The sequence below is a fragment of the Ceratotherium simum genome, chromosome 5 (genome assembly GCF_057802395.1).
Source record: "Ceratotherium simum simum isolate JZ-2026a chromosome 5, ASM5780239v1, whole genome shotgun sequence".
Classification (NCBI taxonomy): domain Eukaryota; kingdom Metazoa; phylum Chordata; class Mammalia; order Perissodactyla; family Rhinocerotidae; genus Ceratotherium; species Ceratotherium simum.
The window spans coordinates 83,596,336-83,616,397 of record NC_141904.1 but is presented as its reverse complement, the minus strand read 5'-3'; the positions used below and the strand labels follow the sequence as shown (position 1 = coordinate 83,616,397).

Sequence of the window (20,062 nt, the reverse complement as noted above, 5' to 3'; positions counted from 1 at the left end):
AAAGTAGGATTTTCACCACTTCCTGGCCTATGCTCAAGTGTAGTATGGGAGGAAGGAACCCAGGCACCAGAGCCAGGCAGACAGGCGTCCCATTTGTGCTGTTGCCATGCGCTGGCTGTGTGACAATGGACTAACACCACCTTTCTGAACCTGTTTCTTCCTTTCTTCTCTCAGAAGAATCACAGTGAGGATCAAGATTTCCAGATCCTCCTTTGCCTTTTTGGAGGCGTTGCTTGTGAGAACATGATGGGTTTGGGCATGGGTGTGGACGTGGAGGATTTGGGCCCACAAACTGATGCATAACAACCCCCAGGCAGGGTGGTACTGACCCTTCCCCCAGTTCAGCATCCCAGGCACACTAGAGAAGCACACTGTGTTTCTTAGTCTATCCATCATGTTCCTCTTTATTCATCTTTCTCAATCTTGATCTTCACTGTCCCACCTTTGCTCTGGCCACCCAGGGCCAAAGCCTCTTTCCGTGGGTCCAGAGCTCTCCCTTCATCCCCCTCTTGGCAGGGCCCTGGTCTGGGAAAGGGGGATCCCTGGCTCCGGAAGGGGTTTTCTCCCACACCCTGGAGCCACTCCCCACTCAGAACTGCCATAGCTCCTGCCTCCCCTACCTCTGAGCCTGAACTGGAGCATGTGCACATTACTCTCCTTCTGGATTTTCAGAGAGAGGAAGTGGGAAGATCCCCCACCCCCACCAGGACTGGGGGCAGAGGAACTCTCAGTAAAGAGTAACTCTCTCTCTGGGGGTTCTGAGAGGCAGGGTAAGCCTGAGGAGGAAGCCGGACACGTGGGGAACCGGTTAGGACAGTGAATGAGGGGCTCTGCTCCCGGGCTGGGAGGCAGAGAGTAAGTCTTTTTGACCACTAGTCCTGAGGAGTCACCCCAAGGATTCCAGGATAGAAGGCTCATTCCGGGATTCCAGCCAGTGCCCCTACGCCTGCGGCCACAGACATCCTCCGGACTGCGGTGGAGCTCCGCTCAGCCTTGGTCGGCAAGCTTGGCGGCCTCGCGTTCCAGCCGGCGGCACAGCTCCAGGCGACCACGCAGGCACGGCCGAGCCCCGAGGCGGCCCCAGCTGGCGGCTTCGGTGAAAGGCCGCGCGTCCAGCGCCCGCAGCAGGCGTGGTAGGTCGCGCAGCAGGCGGTAGCGCGGCAGGGCACGCAGCGGCGGGGGAATGTCGCCCTTGGCACAGAGGCGACTGAAGTAAGCGAGCAGCAGCAGCGGGCGCGGGGCGGCGCGGAGCAGGGCGCGCAGGGGCGCGGCGCGGGGATCGGGGCCCCGGGCCTGGCTGGGGCCGGCGCTACTCCACAGCAGCAGCACCGTGCCCCGTTCCCGCGCCACGCGCGCCCGCGCCGCCCATAGCCACGGCAGCGGGCCCACGCGCGCCACGCGCGTCCCCTCCCACAGATCCACGATCACGTCGCGCCCGCCGCCCAGCTCTGCCCGCAGCAGTTCAGCCAGTGCTCCCACCAGGCGCCGCTGTGCCTCTGAGTCCGCCGCGTGCAGCAGCAGCACCGGCCGCGCTCGGCCCGGGCCTGGGGGCGGGAGCAACAGATGAACAGGGTCGGGGGCTAAGGGACAGCCCAGCCATCTCCTCCCCAGCCTCGGGGCTACGTCATAGGGTGCCCCCTCCCCCCGCGCCCAGTTCCTTTTCTCTGCTGGAGGTAGGTATCCGAGGCAGCTTTAGACTATAAGGTGCCTTTGGGCTAATTAGATAAAGGCGCCCCGGAAGGGGCCTGGGCCAGGGCGCCAGACTTGGCAGGTGCAGCTCAGGCTGGATTTCCGCCCCACTAGCCTCTTGCCCAGAGACAGTACAGTAAACCACCCGCACAGAGGGACCTTTGCCCTGCCTTAACCATTCCTGCCCACTAGGGGGCCTGAGGCTTACCCTCTTGGGTAGCAGAGAGCTGGGTGCAGCCACAGGAACACGCTCTTTGGGAAGGGAGCCTGGGCAGGGGAGAGGTAGGGGGCAACTAGCCTAGGAGCTGCGCCAGAATCCGGCAGGTTACCCCCAAGTGAGCTTACCTGACAGTGGGCGCCGGTGGGTGAGGACCAGAACAACAACCAATAGCGTGGTGAGGACCAGCAGTGCCAGGATCAAGAGTCCCAGGCGTCTATGAGAGACTGAGTCAAGCGGGGTGAGGCCAAGCTGGGCTCCCCGGTGCCCAACCTCCGTCCTAAGTGCCCTCTCCTCCCAAGAACTCACCATCCGGACACAAGAGGCGCTTCCAGGCAAACTGGACATCTGACCTCCACACCTGAGGGCACAGAGCCCCCCCCACCCCTGTGAGCCAGGGTAGCCCCTCCTCACAGGGGAAGTTGAATGAGGCTTGGGGATGGAGAAAGGGAGTCCCCCTGGATAGGGAATTCCTCCAGCATGGGGTTTGTGTCTGATGCAGCTCTGGCTGGGCACAGAACAAGTCAAGAGTGGCAAACTCCAAAAGTAAACTCAGAGTTGGCGAGGGCGTCCATGAGGACCTACCGGGCACAGGCCCTAACTGAAGTAATCAGACACCGCTGAGCTCCAGCCCACTGTCACCATGCCTGAGTGTGGACACAGGACACCAAGTTTTCTGATTTTTCAAGAGAAGCCAGAAATCGGCTTTTTAAAATATGACATCTCCCAATATTTAAATGGCGGCAGCTAATTCCAATTTCAAACACCATGGTGGCCAAACCAAACATTTTTGCAGACTGGATTTCCGACCTGTGGAGCAGATGCTAGGGGAGTGTGCACAGAGTGATGGCAGGAGTCCTTACCAGGACACAGCCCCCTGGCCTCAGGAAGGGAAGGATGAGGTCTAGTGTCACTGGGCTTGAGCCGTGAGTCTGTTGGAACAAAGAACAGAATGACTGTCCCCATAGAGCAAATCTGGCTCTGTCCAGCCTCTGAGTCTTTGCTAATGCTGTTCCTCCTTTCTTCACCCACCCCCACCCAAATCCTACCCAGGCTGAAGGCCAAGTGCCACTCCTGACAAGAAGCCTTCCCTGGCTTCATTCCCAGATCCTGCTGATCATTCCCAGATCTGAACTGCTGCACAGATACACATTAATCAGGCAACTAGGCACTCGTCAACAAACATGCCCTGTGTGCCTACTCTGGGCCAAGCCCTGAGGAAAGAAGGCAGGCACAGACATTGTCTTTGTCCTCTAGCAGCTCACAAACCAGGGATGCTAATTGTATGCTGCCTCCCTTCTCTGTCCTGCACACCTGAAAGGGCGGCTTGCCCATTGGAAAGAACGTAAGTTGTGGGGTCAGGAGACCACAGTTAATGAAGTCAGGTTTACTAGTGCCATGTGATCTCGCGTGGAGATAGGTTACATTCCTCCCTGAGCCTCAGTTTCTTCATTTGTATATTAGATAATAATCCTTATTTTACTGGGTTATTGAGAGTATCACATGGGAACATACATGTGAACGCCCTTTATAATACACAGCGCAGTGTGTATTCATTTACTAGTAGTAGCTATTATCATATTGTGGACTCCTTAGGGGTAGAGACTGTGTTATATACCTTTCTTGTATCTCCCAGGGCCTAATACAGGGTAGACACAGAGTAGGCACTCAATAAATGCATGCTGAAGTGGACAGAATTGATTGCCATCTGTCTACAGGCAGGATGTGGCTCCACGCCAGGTTCTGGTGAGGGAGTTGATCGGAGTCTCCATCCTTCGGGAACACCCTCCACTCCCTCCCCCTCCCCCACCCCTGTCCCAGACCCCGTTCGCCAGCCAGCTGTGAGCAGGTGCTGATGAAGCGGCTGTCAAATCATGGCTGAACTCAGTGAAGGTGGTCTTTCCCCAGCTCACAGAAACAAAGGAGTCCATGGATTTAGCTCTCAATTTTAGGTTATCTCACATGACTTTGTTGTAAATCTTAAGCATTTGCTACCACCTGTCTGCTTGGGAGCCTCGTAGAATGCAAAGCAAATAAACAAGCTGCAAGTGAACATTTAAGAAAAAAACTGAAAAGAGCTAGTCATGCTTAGCTTGGTGCTGTGGTTTTGTGGATATATTTGAATGTGTTTTTTATATCAGATATACAGAAGAGAGTCTGCTAGTCAAACTGTTCTTAGTTCACATAATAGAGTTAAATCTGTCAGTAGTTCACAGTATTCTGCAAAGAGCACTTCAGCTTCTAGGGGCTCTGCCTCCTAAGACAGTCAGAGAACTTCTGCCAGGTGCCCTGTGGAGGCAGGCAGGAGTGTGGTGGTAGACGACAGCTGGGTTCAAGAGAGGGCATCTGTATCAAATGTGGCAGCAATTCAAGTGGGCCAGAGAACAGCTGGATGTGGGAGTCTCTTGTCTCTGTTTATCCCTGTAAGTTCAGAAACTAAAAGGAATTTGAAACTGCTCCAGCGAAGACCCCACTGCCTGGCAGAGGAGCCAGCTGAACAAAGGCTGATCAATAAATAAATAACCAGATGATGTTAAGACAGAGATTTGTTCGCCTCCACCTGCTGTGCTCTGAGCAACAGACCTAGTGGGGGCCAAGCCCTGGCTAGGCCATACCTGGCTGACACTGTACACAGGGGGGACCAAGCTGTTCTGTCCCAAGCCTGGGTGGCTCCAGGCAGCACTGAAGGTGGCATGTGTCCTTGAGGAGAAGTGAAGGATCAGCTGCTGGGCCTGGGTATCCATGCTGACATTCCAGGACGGGGCTGCCAGGGTGAGGGACAGGGCATCATGTGAGAGACCCTGCTTGTGGGAGGTAATAGGAGCTGGGCTGCAGTTGACAGAGAAGTCAGGGCAGGGCTAGCGTCTGGCTTGGTCACAGTTGGGTCAGGGTGAAATGGTGGGAGGGAGTCCCAGCCGGGGTCACTTATTGGCTCACCAGTCTGGTGGGGGCATTCAACGTGGCTGCTGTTTCCAAAAGAGAACTGAGAAATCCAAGAATGGCAAGTGAGCAAGCTCCAGGCACCATCCATACCCCTTCTCATCCCCTCTTTCCCAGGCTCATACCTTAAAGCAGAGCTGGGGGTGCAAGTCCACCTTCTCCAAAACATACCACTGTGGTGGAAGAAGGGAGTTAGTCAGGGAGCAGGGCCCTGGGCCCAGCCCCACCTACCCAGGTCCTGGGGAGGCCTGTCTCACCCCCTCAGACTCTCGAACCGTGGCATTGGGGAGGTCTTCACAGAGAGTGTGCCAGCCCTGCCTCTGGCAGAGGGAGGCCTCCAGCTTCAGTGGGCAGCGGAGTGTGAGGGCCATGACCATCTGACTGTGCTCGCTGTAGTCAGTAAAGTGCACTGACTTCCAGAAATCCGAGCCGTCTATGCAGGAGGCAGGGGCAGAGAGCGAGGCCTGGTGAGGCCTGAGCCCGGATCAGGGAAGCCTCACTTTGCCAGCCCCATCCCCAGGGCATCAGGAGATGACTTTGTGAAGGTGCCCAGCACCTTCTAGGTACGTCCTGGCCTTCTAGGTACCCAATAAACGAGCATGCCTTCTCCGGCCCCTTGTATTGCCTCTTCTATTTAGCTGTCTCCTCTCCTTCCTGGGCTCCATTCTGGCCAGCTCCTTGCTGCTCCCCAAACTCGAAATTTTCATATCTTTGCTTAGGTTCCTCTCAGAACCAGGAATGCCTTCCCCTCCCTTCTCTCCTTTCTAAATCCTGCCCATTTTCTGAGCTCAGCTCAGGTGTCACCTCCTCTAAGAGACCTTCTCTGCTCACAACAGCCTTCACAGGCTTCTCCCTTTTCTGAATTCGTGCTTACAGCCTAGTCCTTAATTACAACCCTGCTATGGACTGCAGGCTGCTTTGTGCTATTCACTTGTCGTGTCTGAGCGTCCTGTCTCTTCAACTTGGGGACAACAATGTGCGTACAGCACTTTAGACGTCACCACCCACTTTCACAGATAATATTGAATTCAAGCTTCATAGACAGTTGGAAAGTAAGGCAGGATAAGTATCATTATTTTACAGATGAGGAAACTGAGGCTCAGAGAAGAATAAGTGGCAGAGCTGGGATGTGACCCTAGGTCTTCTGGTCCATCCTCTTAGGACACTACCTCATGGGTCTCATATCTCAGCACCTCTCACAGTGCCTAGTACAATGTTCAATATTCAGATTTATTAGCAGGCTGGTGGGTAGACATGGCAGTCCTTCTCCCCCACTGACTCCAGGGAAAGTGCCTGCATGCCTTCTTCTGGGGCTTCCTCCAACACAGGTGTGAAGTGTGTGTGTGCATGGATGTGTGTGTGTAAGAGAGAGACAGAGAGAGGCTGTGCATGCACAACAATGCATATGAGCAGCACTCACAGGCTTCAGGCCAGCTCTGGAAGGGACATTTTTTGCGTCTCACAGTGTCCTCTTGCAGGTAGGATGCCTGGAGGGACAGGGGAGCAGGCAGGGAGGGTCAGAGGAATGGCTTTTCTTCTATCACTCAGACCTGAAACTCACTCTGGCTTGACCTTCCCCTGATGCAAGCTGCCTAAGCTGGCAGGGCACTGAGGAGGGGGAGCAGTGGGGTGTGGGCAAGGGTGGGTGGTGCTTGACACTTGGGGGAGGAACTCCAGAGTTTAGGAGCGAGATCAGTAATGAGGGGCTGAGTCCTCTTCTCCCTGGAGAGGAGAAACTATCCCCGGAAAGAGGCAGAGCGTGAGGTCCACATTCCTCAACTTTTGGCTTCCCTGGCCTCCAGTCTCAGCGATTCCAAGGTGCCCAGTGCCCTGTGGGGGCCCCTCCTCCTGGACTGCCCAAACACCCAATGGTTGTCCACCCTGGCGAGTGGTTGTTGCTCCAAGTCTCTGCCTGCACCCTCCCTTTTGTCTCCTCCTGGGAGACAAGGCCCCTGCCTTTTCTGTCTAGTCCAAAGAAGTCTTAATGCTAGGCATCTCAGACTTATAAGGAGAGGAGGAGGACTGCCATGGAGGGCTAGTGGGGACAAGATTTTTGGGGGCCATATAGAACCTTGCAGTGGGCACCTGCTGCCACCATGACTCCTCAGAACATACAGTGAAGGCAGCTGTCTATTCTGCCTCTGTGGGCTGAGGCCAGGTCTGGACCAAGGGAAGCTGGGTTTGGATGGGCCCGAGGTTGGAACCACTCCCTAGAATGTCCCATGTTCAGCAGGACCCTTCCATCTCTGACCACAGCCAAGCTGGCACCAGTCTTCCCAAGCATCTCGTTAACATCCAATTCTTTTTAAACCTGACTTACTGAAGATATGCTTGACCAACAGCACTATCTCGGGGCCTAGGAGTGCAGCATGGACAACCCACACCTTTTCCTCTGCTCACCTCTATGCACAGACAGGGCAGAAGGAATTCATAAGGCAGGTCTACAGCATGGCCCCCAGATACAATTTTCTGTTGACGAAGCAGCAAAGGGAGAGAAGAGATGACTCAGAAAGGGCATAGGCACCCTGAAAAAGGGCAGGAGGAAGCTGGGACCTTGGCCAACACACCCTATTTTTCCTCTTACATGAGACTTATTTCTTTCACTGAGAAATTTCCTCTCAGGGGGTCTCTGCTCTGTAGTCTGACCATTTGTTCTAGGTGTCTCCATATATAGAGTGGGAGGGAGGAGATAGGGAAAGGAATATACTTTTACTGAGCCCCTACTGTATGCCAGGTAGGGTGCTAGGTGCTAGAAGCATTAACTCAATTAATTAAATGCTAGCATCAGAGTGATCTTGGGAGGTATCACCACCATTTTATAAATGAAGAGAGCTGAGGGCCTCAGGGGCACAGCATCAGTTCCTGCAAATGCTACCAACTGTATACAGGCCATCTGTGACAACTGGAGGTTGCAGTGGGGTGTCAGGGCCTCAGCTGGGAGCATGGGGGACATCTAATTCTCTGAAGAGCAGCAACAAAGGGAGGAGACGGAAGGGAACCAAGACAGATGTGACCACTTCATTTTCTCAGAGAGAACAACTTCTTGGGGGAACTGAAAAGGCTTCTTAATGCAACCTGAATCTCACTGGGGGTCCTCTCACTGGGGGTAAATGCCATATTTGTTTCATAGGCATTCATGGTTGCTCCAGGTCTCTGCCTGCCCTTTCCTCTTCTCTCCTCCCAGGTGACAAGGCCCCTTGCGTTTTCTGTCTAGTCTAAAGAAGTCTTAATGCTAGGCACTTCAGACTTGTAAGAAGGTCCTGGACGATTATCATCCCTCTCTGGGCCTCAGTCTCCCCATCTGTACAATGGGTAGGTTCTTTCTGCTCCAGCACTCTGTGATCTGGCTTTTTACAGGGAGATGGCACTCCATACCTGGGCGTTGAAGGGACTGCTCAGCTCTTCACACTCCAGTGCCCACTGGTGACAAAGACGCACGCTGACCTCAGGGCCTGGAGGAATGGTCACTTGAATAGCCCGTGCCTCAGGCAGCAAGTCAAAGGAGAACTCAGGCCCTGGGGAGAAGGGGGACTTGGAGGCCTTGTCTCTTGGCCTTGGCACAGGCACCACTGCTTGGCTGCACCCATCTCCAGTCACAACCCATGCCTACCTCCATGCCTTTGTGAGCCAGGTCTGGGGAGACCTTCCACTGCCTCTGGATCCGAAGGTTGGGTCCTTTTGGAGCGTAGCCTCTTGTGGAAAATGTCTGGGGAGGGGGCGGAGATGTGATGGCCCTTCTTAGACAGGCAATGGCTCCTCAGCAGCTCCCTCTGGAGGCAAAGAACAAGGTTGGCCTTAGGCCAGGAATTAGGAACTCTGGCTTCTATTCCTGTTTCTGGAACCTGGGGCACCACAGGCAAGTTGCTCAACCTGTAGGCCTCAGTTTTCCTAACTGTGTAACGGACAGAATAGTCTACTTCATCTCTATACTTTCCATTTTTCTCACATGGCTGGAGAATAAAATGAGAGGCCAGAAAGGAAAGGGCCATGGAATAGGGGAGGGCGGGAGCTGGCAGGGAGAGTACCTGAGCAGATACCAGCATCTTGTGTCTCCTACAGAACTGGAATTTGTAAGACTTGTGGGATTTCTGCACCGGGAGGTGGAACCAGCCCCAGAGAAGGCCTGCGCAGGAAAAGACACATTCACTCTCCAGCCTTTCATTGCCCTTCCCCTACCTGGAGATGTGGCCCAATGTTGGAGAGCAAGTCATTTTAGATCAAAGAGGGTAATGATATCAAACTTCTTTAGTCCTGAAAGCTGTGATGCAATCAAAAAAGGATTAATTTCTTAAGTAGAGAAAAAGCTATATATATACACACACACACACACACAAACACAAAGGCGTTCATTGTAGCGTTATTTATACCAGTGAAAAATTAAAAACTGCTGGGCCGGCCCCGTGGCTTAGCGGTTAAGTGCGCGCGCTCTGCTGCTGGGTTCGGATCCCGGGCACGCACTGACGCACCGCTTCTCCGGCCATGCTGAGGCCGCGTCCCACATACAGCAACTAGAAGGATGTGCAACTATGACATACAACTATCTACTGGGGCTTTGGGGAAAAAAAAAATAAATAAATAAAATTATAAAAATTAGAAACTGCCAATTTTTAAACAATGTATGGGCAGGCAGTGAGCTAGGCAATGAAATAAGAAAGTTGAATAAGAAAGATCTTAGTTTACAAATAGAAGGTAATAATAGTAAATTCATAGAACTAAAATATTTTTAATTTAATATTTATATAAATATTTATGTTATATAAATATTTATATATATTATAATTTAATATTTAATCCCAAGAATTGGTACCAGCTGAAATGAGAAACACCTTCACAAAACGATATGACTGAACTCACGAACATCATGGTGTGCTATGTTAGGATGACCTAAGTCTCTGTTGAGACTGACAACAGGAAAAACATCTCTTCTAGTATAAGTCCCACTTTGCCTCAGCCTGGGCCCCCCCGCAAATGCCCCTAATTCACATCTCCACTGAGAATGGCCCAAAGGGCTTTTTCTGGTACCTGAAGGATCTGACACCAGAAGCAGGCACAAACAGCAGGGGCAGCGCCAGAGCCGAGCACGCCAGGGCTTTGGGGAGAGGGGGATGGCCAGTTGGATACGGCAAGGAATATGGGCAGCAGCCCTTCCTGTGAAAGATGAAAAGGAAATCAAAGGGTAGTGTCGATCTGAAGTCCCTCCTGCTTCAAAGTTGGCCTTGAGGCTGAACTCTGCCACTTACATCCTGGCCACGGGACTGTGTGCAAGTTACGGACCTCTCTAAGCCTCAGCTTCCTCATTCATAAAGTGGGGCTGCTGTCAAGATCAAGCAAGATAACGCACGGGAAAATGCTTTGTACAGTAGAATGCACCATAAAATATGAAGGATCATTGTTGTGTTACTGACAGGAGTGAGGGCCCAGTTAGGAGGAGTGCCTGAAGATTTACCCGCGTCTCTCATTACCCTCCCCACAGCTCAGGGGCAACAGTCTTCATCGTACAATCATCTCTACCCGCCCGAGCTGCTATACCCCTCAGAAACTGAGGGTCGGAGGGTTTAGTGCATTGCCTGAAGCCACATGTGGAGTATGTGGCAGAACTGCAATGCAAATCCAGGCTTGTCTTGATTCTAAACCCTGTGCTCTTGCCTTGATACTACGCTACTTCCCACGCTGGGAACTAAAAATTAGAATGGAAGGCTTGCTGGGGATCTGGAACAAAAGGAATGTGGAGAAGAAGAACGGGACAGGGAATGAGACTCACCAGTGAACCTGTCATCCTGGAGGCACAGGGCCCAGTAGGCAAAAGAAAGGAGAGAAGTATAATTAGTGGGGATTCCCATAAGGAGCACTGTCCCTGGGGTCTTTGCCTCAAATCACCTAATTCCAAGGCCCATAAGCTAATAGACCACCCCCTCTGGCTCTTTTCTTCCCAGTTCCACCTTGCCCAGGCCCTCAGCGCACCAGGACCTTGGCTACCCTTCAAGATGGTGTAGAGGACACACTGCAGCTGCCCCCAGAGCACAGGGACTGGGGATAGGAAAGGACAGGCAGGAGAGTGGGGAGCTTTGCCAGCCTGTGCCAGGCAGGAGTCCCTACCCGGCAGCAGCGCCTTACCATGTGGAAGGCCAGCAGACAGCGGGTGCTCCAGTGGGGCAAGTAGGGGCAGGCAATCCCAGCAGAGGCAGAGAGGCCAATGAGCAGCAGGAGGAGAGGCAGGAGCAGGGCTGCCAGTCCAGGGCTCCCCATGGGCTTCCGTGGGGTCAGGGCGCCCAAAACATGGCTGCACGGCCTGAAGGTGGGCGGCAGGGCCTTGCTGTGTAGCAGCAGAGAGTGCAGTGCCAGCAGGAGTCCTTGCTTCAGCCTGCCCCGGCCCCGCCCTGCCCCAAAGCTCCTCCTCAATCCTAACCAGCCTGCCAGGCCACATTCCTTCTCCAAGCAGAGGGACTGAGGGACGCTTGCCCCCCAGAAAACCCTACTGCCCCCACCTGGTGGGCGAGGGTTTCTTGCTCTGGTGGAGAAATAACAGGAAAGAGGCCAGCACAGCGTTAGGGGGATGGCAGGCTGTACCCATTTCTTAACCCTCCTCTTCCTGCAACATTGTGCAGGTCTGAGGCACCTGTTAACCTGCTCATGGACTTGGATCTCCCCTGGACACATGCTTCATTCTCTCACTTAGAGAATTAACAGAGCCGTTAAGCACTACCCTGCATTGGGTGCTGGAGACAGAGGTGACTGAGGCACCATTTAAAGTTGGGCAGAACAACAAAAAAACACTATAGGATGCACATAAACCTCACATGCCCCCACATGCATCCTGGCTCCCCATCTGGCTGACTCTCAGGACTACAGTTCAGCTTTCCTCTCTCTACCCATTGGCCAGTTCCAGCTCTTCTGGGCAAAGGGCTCCATGCCAAAGGGGCCTCCAGCTTCAAGGATCCACTCATCAGTACAGTCTGCTCATGGAGCCCCAGAGCTCACAGCTGATGCTGTGAAGCTGAGGGAGCGGGCCCCATGCACTGACCTGGTTTCCTGTGGTTTCCGATGCTGACGAGGCTCCAGTGGATGTGGGGACCCTCCCCATCATCCCACAGCTTCCTCCTGCTCACGGAGCATTTGAGCTGCTTCAGCCCTCACCTTGGTGACACACACAGTAGAAAGTCTGGAGCACACCTACTGGTTGGAGGCATCTTGAGATGGTGATGGTCCATCTGCACTTTTCAGTAGCCTGACCACAGCCTTCTTTAGGTCCATTCTAGTTCCTACGTCTTCAGATCCAATGTCTGAAGACCCCATCCTACCCATTATCCTAAAAATACCCTCTAGTTTTTGAGTTCTTTAGAAGATAAGGACCCTTTCTATTTCTTGATGTTTCTCCAATACCTAGAGGTGACTGTCATGAAATAGGTGCTCTGTAATTGAATAAATGTAAACTATAATACAGTCCATCTAAGTAGCAGTTTATCTATTTCACATTTCACCAAGCACGTTCACATTTGATCCTCCTAACCACCTGTGAGACAGGTGAGAATTATTGTTTTCATTTCATAAAGAAATAAGGAAGCAGAAAGGAACACGATTTGGTCAAGGTCAAGGTCTCTAGCCCAGGGAGCTCCACTTCTGCCAGCCTCTCACAGTTCAATTCTCTTAAGGTCTCTCCTCCCACTGCCTCATCTCCCCCTGCTCCTGGGAACCCAAAAGAGCCAAGCTGACACAGTTCTGTCTTTTGGCCTTAGAGCCCATCACTGCAAACAAATCAGTAAGGTGTGAAGGGAGAAAAGGCTGCTCTGGCCATACTAAGGATAGGTTAGAGAGTCTTCCCCCAGATTTTTCCCTAACCACAGTGGTTTAGATCTACACAGATAATGCATTCTCCAATGCTGGGGGCATGAAGTAAGAAACTTGGTTCCGTTCAACACTCTTCTTCCTTGACCACTTAAATCTTCTGATTTGACTCTCACAGTGAAAATATTTGGTTAATTGCTCCCTGACTCTGGCTAAGGTATGGTAGGAGAAGCAGAAAATAAATAAATAGAGAGACATACACACATACAAAAGAAAAAAAGAAAGAATAGAAAGGGAAGAAAAGGAGCCCCTAGAAAAGGAAAAGGAATAAAGATGAGGAAGAAAGGCGGGAAGAAGAGAGAAAAGGAGGTCTGTGTTTTATTTATTGTCTGGCTGGTTTACTTATTTATTGTGGAGCCTGTTCCAAAAAGGATTTAAGGTAAAAAGCAGGGCTGGCGAGTTCCAGCACACCCTGGGGAAGGGGAGGGGATCAAATCAACATTTGCCAAGCTCCTACTCTCAGGCTCTGGGCCATGTGCTTTGCCCACAGTATCTCATTTTATTAGTACTACAACCCTAGAGGCCTTATTAAACCATTTTACAGACTAGGAAACACTAGGAAGCTTCAGTAACTTGTCCAAACACAATAATGAGGAGCTGGGACTCACCTCCATGTCTTTCTGTCTCTTTCTGCCAGAACACACTGCTTGGGAAGATCTGTGGGAAGTCAGATGGCTTCTGTAGTCCACAGGAGTACTAGATTTAGTGGTGTGATGTAGTTGGTAGGGTTAACAATGTGGAGGAAGAAATTGGAATTGTTGGAAAGAACAAAGGAAAGTAGGTCTTATGAGAGTGAGTTATCAGTGGTTAGATTTCCAGGAGAGTAGATTGTTTGGCAAGTGTCAACAAGGAGGGAGTAACTCTGTGGCTGGAATAGAAGGTAGCCAACTGGAGTAAAGGCAACAGACGTGTGTGGCAGGCCTGCAGCACAGAGCCCCTGTCCTCTTGGGAGGTCGCTAAGGCCTGTCTCACTTGTGGTTTGTGTCTGAATGAGCTGACCCAGACTTCATGCTCTAATAACCTTTACTTGGGGACTGAGCCAGGAGCTCAGGAGGTTTTGGCAGGCCCCTACGCATGCTCAGGTAGAGTACACTGTGGGGGCCCTGGGCAGCCATTTTTCTTGTCAGAGCCTTACCCATGCATGGACTCTGGTCAGACCATGCAGCAGCATCTCCAGGCTCTGCCTGTAATGGCTGATTCCTCAGGTCTGTTAGGGCAACTGTACCTACTGTTAGGGCACCCTGGGCAGGAAGATTCAACCAATTAGACCAATATAAACCAAGAGCAGACAAGCGTCCCTTTCTCATTTCTGTTCTTCCAGAAGAGATCAACCTCCAGAATTCTGAGGCAAGAAATTATGCCTAAGAGAAGAGAAAGGGACTCCCAATATGAGAGGGGGACGCCAACACCGCTCATCAAGGAAAGGATTTTGATATTTATTAAGCACCAATTATGTACTAGACTGTTCATATACATTATTTTATTTAACCCTCACAAGAGCCTGGGTGGTAGCCACTATGATCCCCACGTGTCAGACCAAAAACAGAGGCTCAAGTATCTTGCTCAAGGCAGAAGGTAGCAAAATTCTGCCTGGCTAGAATTCTAACCTAAGTCAGTCTAATATCAGAAACTGTGTTCGTTCTACTACATCATGCTGCCTTTCTCATGGACTAGATGCTCTCTAAGGGTCCCTCTAATACCTCCACTCTCTACTTCTGTAAGCATCAGAGAATAATAACCATTTCTCACATTTATATAGTTTTATATAGTTCACAAAGCACCTTCACAATACTTCACCTTATTTGATCTTCAAAACTACCCCGTGAAATAGGCAGATTTGATCTTAGCCATATGATTAGGTATACGGGTACTTGAACCCCAGACTTCTAATCCAAATACAGTATTCTTCCCACTAAATCAAGATCCCTCTCAAAGGAACTCGTTTGCTTCAGGGAATACTACAATCACAAGGCAGGAAAAAATGTTTGGAAAAACCCAGAAAAGCAGAATCTCAACAATCCAACAAGCAGAAAACTAAAGTATATCAAATAGCTTGTGTGTGTGTGTGTGTGTGTGTGTGTGTTGACAATAATTTTCATAATGGATCTTTAAAAGAACTCCAAGACTGTAACGTACCATTCTAATAATCAAAGAAATTTTTAACTTTTTTTTTTAGTAATAATTATTGGCATCCCAACTCTTTGAAAATTAGCAATCTGTGCCTGGTGCACTAACTCCGTTACCCACACATTTCCATCTGCTCCTCTCTGCTCTCCAAATTCTACCCCTGCTTCAGTCTAGTTCTTTCCTCTGTGAAATACATCCTGACTTTAGTCTACAGTAGGACAAGTTACTTTATTTAATAAGTTCAGAGTGCACGCTATATGTTAGATACTGAGCAAGGGGTGAGGAAAAGACATGTAAGCTAATAATTCTGTCAATAAAAAAGGTAAAATAAAAATGCCACCTGAAATTAAAGAACTCTCACCCCTTGAATTGAAGGAACCAGAAGGCTCCAGAATTACCAGATGAACTGGGTCTTGAAGGATAAGTAACAATGGAGTATAAAAGGGAAATTTTTAAGCAAACTGGGAACATGGAACCAATGTGGGGATTTATGAGGGGATCTGGGGACTGAGGTAGTGTGTGAGTGAGAGTATTGGGAGATAATGCAGGATTAGTACATTGGGATCACACTTTGGAAATGTCTGAAAGAGATTAAGGAATTGTGGTTGTTCAAAAAATAACGGCACATAGTGGGGACTTGATGATCCAGAGCTGTGCTCTTTGTATACTCGCTTGCATACAGGGATGTAGGAAGAGGAATGGATGTGAGGTAGAAGGCAAAGTTTGGGACACACTGAATTTGAGATGATAATCAGGGCATCTAGAGGAAGAGGTTTTGCAGTTAGAAGTACTGCCAGTACCTAATAGTGACTGAGGACATACTTAATGTTTATAGAACAAAAAAATGACTAAAACTCTGGAGAGGCCAGAGATCTGGGCATCATCCAGAGAAGATCAAGTCAAGTGGATATAAGCAAAGAGACACACATCTTTCACGCAATAAATATTTACTGTGTGTCAGACTTGTAGGTGTGAAAGGGCCTTTAGATCTCTTTCCTGCTTCTATTTTTAACTTATCTGCCCCAGCCCACTACTTATTGTGTTCATTTGTTGTTTCACAGGTATATCATGTGTCACCTAGATTGCAAATTCCCTATATGCAGGGATACTTTAAAATTCTTTTGGATACCATAATACAGTATTAGACACATACCTGACACTCTGTTAACAATGAATGATAAACATGAATATCCAACCAAAAGAAGAGCCCAAACCCAAGCTGCATGAATGAGAATGGGTCATTTTACAGGAGGAGAGATGAAATGTATGGCCCATCATAGTTTCTGCCAATCAGCTGTAGGGTTGCAACTATGACTTAGGTTTCCTATGCCCAGTTCAGTTCTCTATTGCCACTTCCAGGTTTCTCAGGGCACTTCTACCTACCTCCTAGTGTCTAAGACCACTCAAGCAACACACCTTTTACACTGTATCAAATCCCAAACACAAGGCGCAGGGTGGACAGGACAATTTTAACTTTATTGAGGTTCTTTTTAATTAAAATCTTTGCAATAGAGACCACAGCCTGCAGGGCGAGCAGCCTCCCAAATGTTTCCTGCCCCATGACTTATAGACTGAAGCAGAATTTGATTTATTCCCTATCTCCTTCAGTCTCGGTGGCTAAGGGGTGATGGATGGAAGTGGAAAGAATGACCAAGAAGAGGCAAGGATGAGGCTCAGTCTTAAAATAAAAATCCTGAAGGACCTCAGCTTCAACCAGCTCAAGTTTGTTTTACAGCTGTTGATCACTGACTTCCAGCCAACTAGAAATAAAGTACAGTTTTGCAACCTCAGCTGATGGCAACAGGAGGGGCTTTCCAGAACTTGGGCCTAGTTTGCACTCATTTCCAACATCACAGCTGCCAAAATCACCAAAGGAGATTTCAGAACAGCTCCTCTACCCTCTCATTCCACTCAATGGGAGGCCCAGGCTTCACCCCACAGAGCAGTCCATCAGGCAGGCTTCATTTACGCTTCTTCTCCTGTGTGCTGGTGAACCAAGAGTCTAGGAGCTTCTTGCTGTAGTATAACTGCCAGGCATGCACTTGGACTGCCAGCACCAACACCAGGTACATGACAGAGACAGCGGAAAAACCAAAGAGGAAGCGGTAGGCCTTGCCATGGCGGTAGAGCTGCTGTGCAGCAGGGAACATCTCCATGCTGCCATAAATGAGGGGAGCGATGGAGAAGAGCCCCATGCTGATCATGGAGAGCACCAGGTAGCTAATGTTGTTACGGGGGAAGGAGAGGAGGCCCAAGACAGAGGGCACAATGCTCAGCAAATACGGGTACTCCCACTGATAGGGCATGGCCACCTGATCATGTGACAAGAGCCTCAGGTGTCCCACGCTCATCTTGGCAACCAGCAGCAGCCATATGACCAGATGCACGTAGATCAGCTTCTTGATTTCATACTTGAGGGTCACACTGTGGGGCAGAGCAGAGGGAGAAGTACCTTTCATTCAAAATTTTCTGACCACCAAGTATATGCCAGGCAACTATACTGGACAATGGGATACAAACGTGAATATGATATAGTCCCTGCCCGGAGGCTGGGCACAAGGAACAGAGGAAGAAAATATAATTAGAAAACGAATTGGAAAAGCTCTAGTAATTATATGTTGCAAAATAGATGGATCACAGGAAGGAGTAATCAATTCTGCTTGGGATAGGATGTCTGAGACAGCTAACTAGAGAAGGGTGATATCTGAGCTGGGCTCTGAGAGGTGGGTGGAGATGGGCATTCTAAGCAGAGGTAATAGTATGCAGGCAAAAAGGCATAAGCATTTGTGTTCCAGGAAAGCAAGTGGTTGGGTGTGGCAGGAATACGCTGTAAGGGGAAGGGGAGTAGCTGGATATGAAACTGTAAAAACTATGAAAGAGTCAGTTTAAAGGCAGAAGAGTATTTCAGAGCTGTGTTTAGAAAGATGACTTTGCACCGTAGGGGTACAGCCTGGAGGAAAGAGGCAGTGGCAGTCAGGAAATAAGCTCAGGCTGCCCATAATTCTCCAGCTACAGTCGATTTTTCATCTAAAGGCAGCACGTATTTCTCTTATTCTTCTAATTCTCTCAGGTCCTAAATGTATCCTCTTCACACCCGCAAGGGCAGAGGTTCTGCTCTGGACAGGCACGACAAGACTTGCTTGGGCTGTGAGGTCCTCTCAGGCAAGGGTCTAAGGATAAAAATGAAGTGAGGGTCCAAAGAGCTTGTCAGTTTTTTAAACTCTGGAGAGAAAGATGTGAAAAACACTGACAGCGTTCAATGGATTTAAGGAAAGAAAATCTCGCTTTAAAATTTTTATTTTAGGGGCCAGCCTGGTGGCATAGTGGTTAAGTTCCCACACTCTGCTTCAATGGCCCAGGGCAGCCCCGGGGCTCACAGGTTGGGATCCTGGGCACTGACCTACGCACCGCTTATCTAGCCATGCTGTGGCGGTGTCCCATATATAAAGCAGAGGAAGATGGGCACCAACCTTAGCCCAGGGCCAATCTTCCTCAGCAAAAGGAGGAGATTCGCAACAGATGTTAGCTCAGGGCTAATCTTCCTCACCGAAAAAAATTTCTTTGATTTTAAAAATATCCAGGGCCGGCCCGGTGGCGCAAGCGGTTAAGTGCGCGCGCTCCGCTGCAGCCGCCCGGGGTTCGCTGGTTCGGATCCCGGGCGCGCACCGACGCACTGCTTGGCAAGCCAGGCTGTGGCGGCGTCCCATATAAAGTGGAGGAAGATGGGCACAGATGTTAGCCCAGGGCCGTCTTCCTCAGCAAAAAAAGAGGAGGATTGGCGAATGTTAGCACAGGGCTGATCTCCTCACCAAAAAAAAATAAAATAAAATAATAAAAAAAAAATAAAAATAAAAATATCCATTATAGAAAGTGTGGAAAGGTAGGTAGGGGTAAAATTAGTCACTTCTAGACTTCAAGCTCCATGAAGGCAGGGACCAGTTTTGTTTGTTTGTTAATAAACTTGTTTATTGACGGTATAACATGCATACAAAGACCAGGTCTGCTTTTGCTCAATTATATCCTCAGTGCCTAGCACAATGCATGATGGGTAGAAGCTCAACAAATATTTGTCAAACAAATAAATGAATGTAGAAATACCCCTTACTGGGGTGTTCATAAAATTCACTCTAGGCAGGGAAAGGCTGGACTTTAGGGTCCACATCCCCCCAAACGGCCCAAAATATAACAGCTACCACGTATTGGGCACACTCTTATTATGTGCTAGATCTTATGCTACGTCCGTTACACGAACTGTTAGCTCACTAACTCTTCACCCAAACCCAAAAGGTAGATTACGTCTCCCTTCGCAGATGAGGAAACCGGGGCTCAATTAGAAATGAGGCTCCCGAGGTCCAGCATCGCCGTCACTCCGGCGGGGCTGGACCCCCTCGAGGCACAGGGCGGATCCGGAGTGGAGCGCACGGCGGCGACGGGGCTTCCCGGGAATGGGGACAGGCCCCGGGCCGTCACGGGAGGAGGGAGCTTGGCAGGTGCGCGGGGCCGGCTGGGAGTAAGACCGTGAGGCCGGGCCGGCGTCGCTCCCCAGGCCCTGCAGGCTCCGGCCGCCGCGGCCGGCGTGCTCCTCGCCTCAATTCATACCTCATCTGGTAGTGCATGGCGACACGCTCCCGGTGCTGAAAGTCGCTGCCGTCGGTGCCGGCCGCTCGCGGGCCTGCCCGAGACGCCATTGTCCCCGCCCAGAACCCCGGAGCCCCTCAGGCCGACGCGCTGCCGGGACTACCGCGCCAAACCGCCTGCAGAACCCGGTCGCACCGCCTCAGTTCCGCCAACCTAACAAAAACCCGATTCTCGGAGAAAAGCTTCCGGCCTCTCTGTCTCGGGAGGACCGACTCTGTGGTCACTCCCTCTCCGCGCCCCCCGCCGCGCACGCGCACACGTACACGCACGCGCGCGCTCTCGCTCTCTCGGGCACACCCCGTCCTGCCTCTCCGCGTTCCGAACGTGCAAGAAGTTAATCTTCGTTGCTGGCGTGTTTTTGCCGTCTGCCCCGGGGCAGGTTCTCCAGCGTCTCTAGCAGTTTCACTTTCTTAAACTCTGATACGAGTTTAAGATGCCGCTGTCCCCAGTTCACAGATGGGGAAGCTGAAGCTTGGAAGGGTTCTGTGACTTCTCAAGAGCGCTTATCGTTCACACAGTCTCAGAGTTTGTCTCCATGAATTACTTAATCATTGCAAAGAGAAAACGGTAACTTTACAGTAGAGAAATCGGGTACGCACCCCCTTAACA

The 20,062-nt window shown here is 50.6% G+C and overlaps 2 protein-coding genes across 16 annotated transcripts; both read right to left on the bottom strand.

The window, feature by feature from the left end:
• Positions 1-362: 362 nt before the first annotated feature.
• IL17RE (interleukin 17 receptor E) lies at positions 363-11,327 on the bottom strand. 15 transcript variants are annotated; one of them, XM_014797628.2, is made up of 16 exons: positions 10,961-11,135; positions 10,608-10,623; positions 9,869-9,994; positions 8,872-8,969; positions 8,457-8,616; positions 8,222-8,361; positions 7,247-7,315; positions 6,267-6,333; positions 5,104-5,279; positions 4,972-5,019; positions 4,844-4,889; positions 4,522-4,670; positions 2,770-2,838; positions 2,216-2,267; positions 2,035-2,133; positions 364-1,544 (listed from the first exon to the last, which is right to left on the bottom strand). In XM_014797628.2, the coding sequence occupies exons 1-16, from the start codon at positions 11,090-11,092 to the stop codon at positions 988-990; spliced, it is 2,004 nt and encodes a 667-aa protein (XP_014653114.1). In that variant the 5' UTR covers positions 11,093-11,135; the 3' UTR covers positions 364-987. The 15 variants fall into 15 exon arrangements, with proteins under 15 accessions (XP_087287592.1, XP_087287594.1, XP_087287593.1 ...); XM_087431475.1 differs by lacking the exon at positions 10,608-10,623 and adding an exon at positions 1,898-1,956 and having other exon boundaries at positions 1,292-1,544; positions 10,961-11,323; XM_087431466.1 differs by lacking the exon at positions 10,608-10,623 and having other exon boundaries at positions 363-1,544; positions 10,961-11,324.
• A 4,945-nt stretch (positions 11,328-16,272) lies between these two features.
• JAGN1 (jagunal vesicle mediated transporter 1) lies at positions 16,273-19,658 on the bottom strand. Its single transcript, XM_004443395.2, has 2 exons — positions 19,415-19,658; positions 16,273-17,239 (listed from the first exon to the last, which is right to left on the bottom strand). The coding sequence occupies exons 1-2, from the start codon at positions 19,501-19,503 to the stop codon at positions 16,777-16,779; spliced, it is 552 nt and encodes a 183-aa protein (XP_004443452.1). The 5' UTR covers positions 19,504-19,658; the 3' UTR covers positions 16,273-16,776.
• Positions 19,659-20,062: the final 404 nt, after the last annotated feature.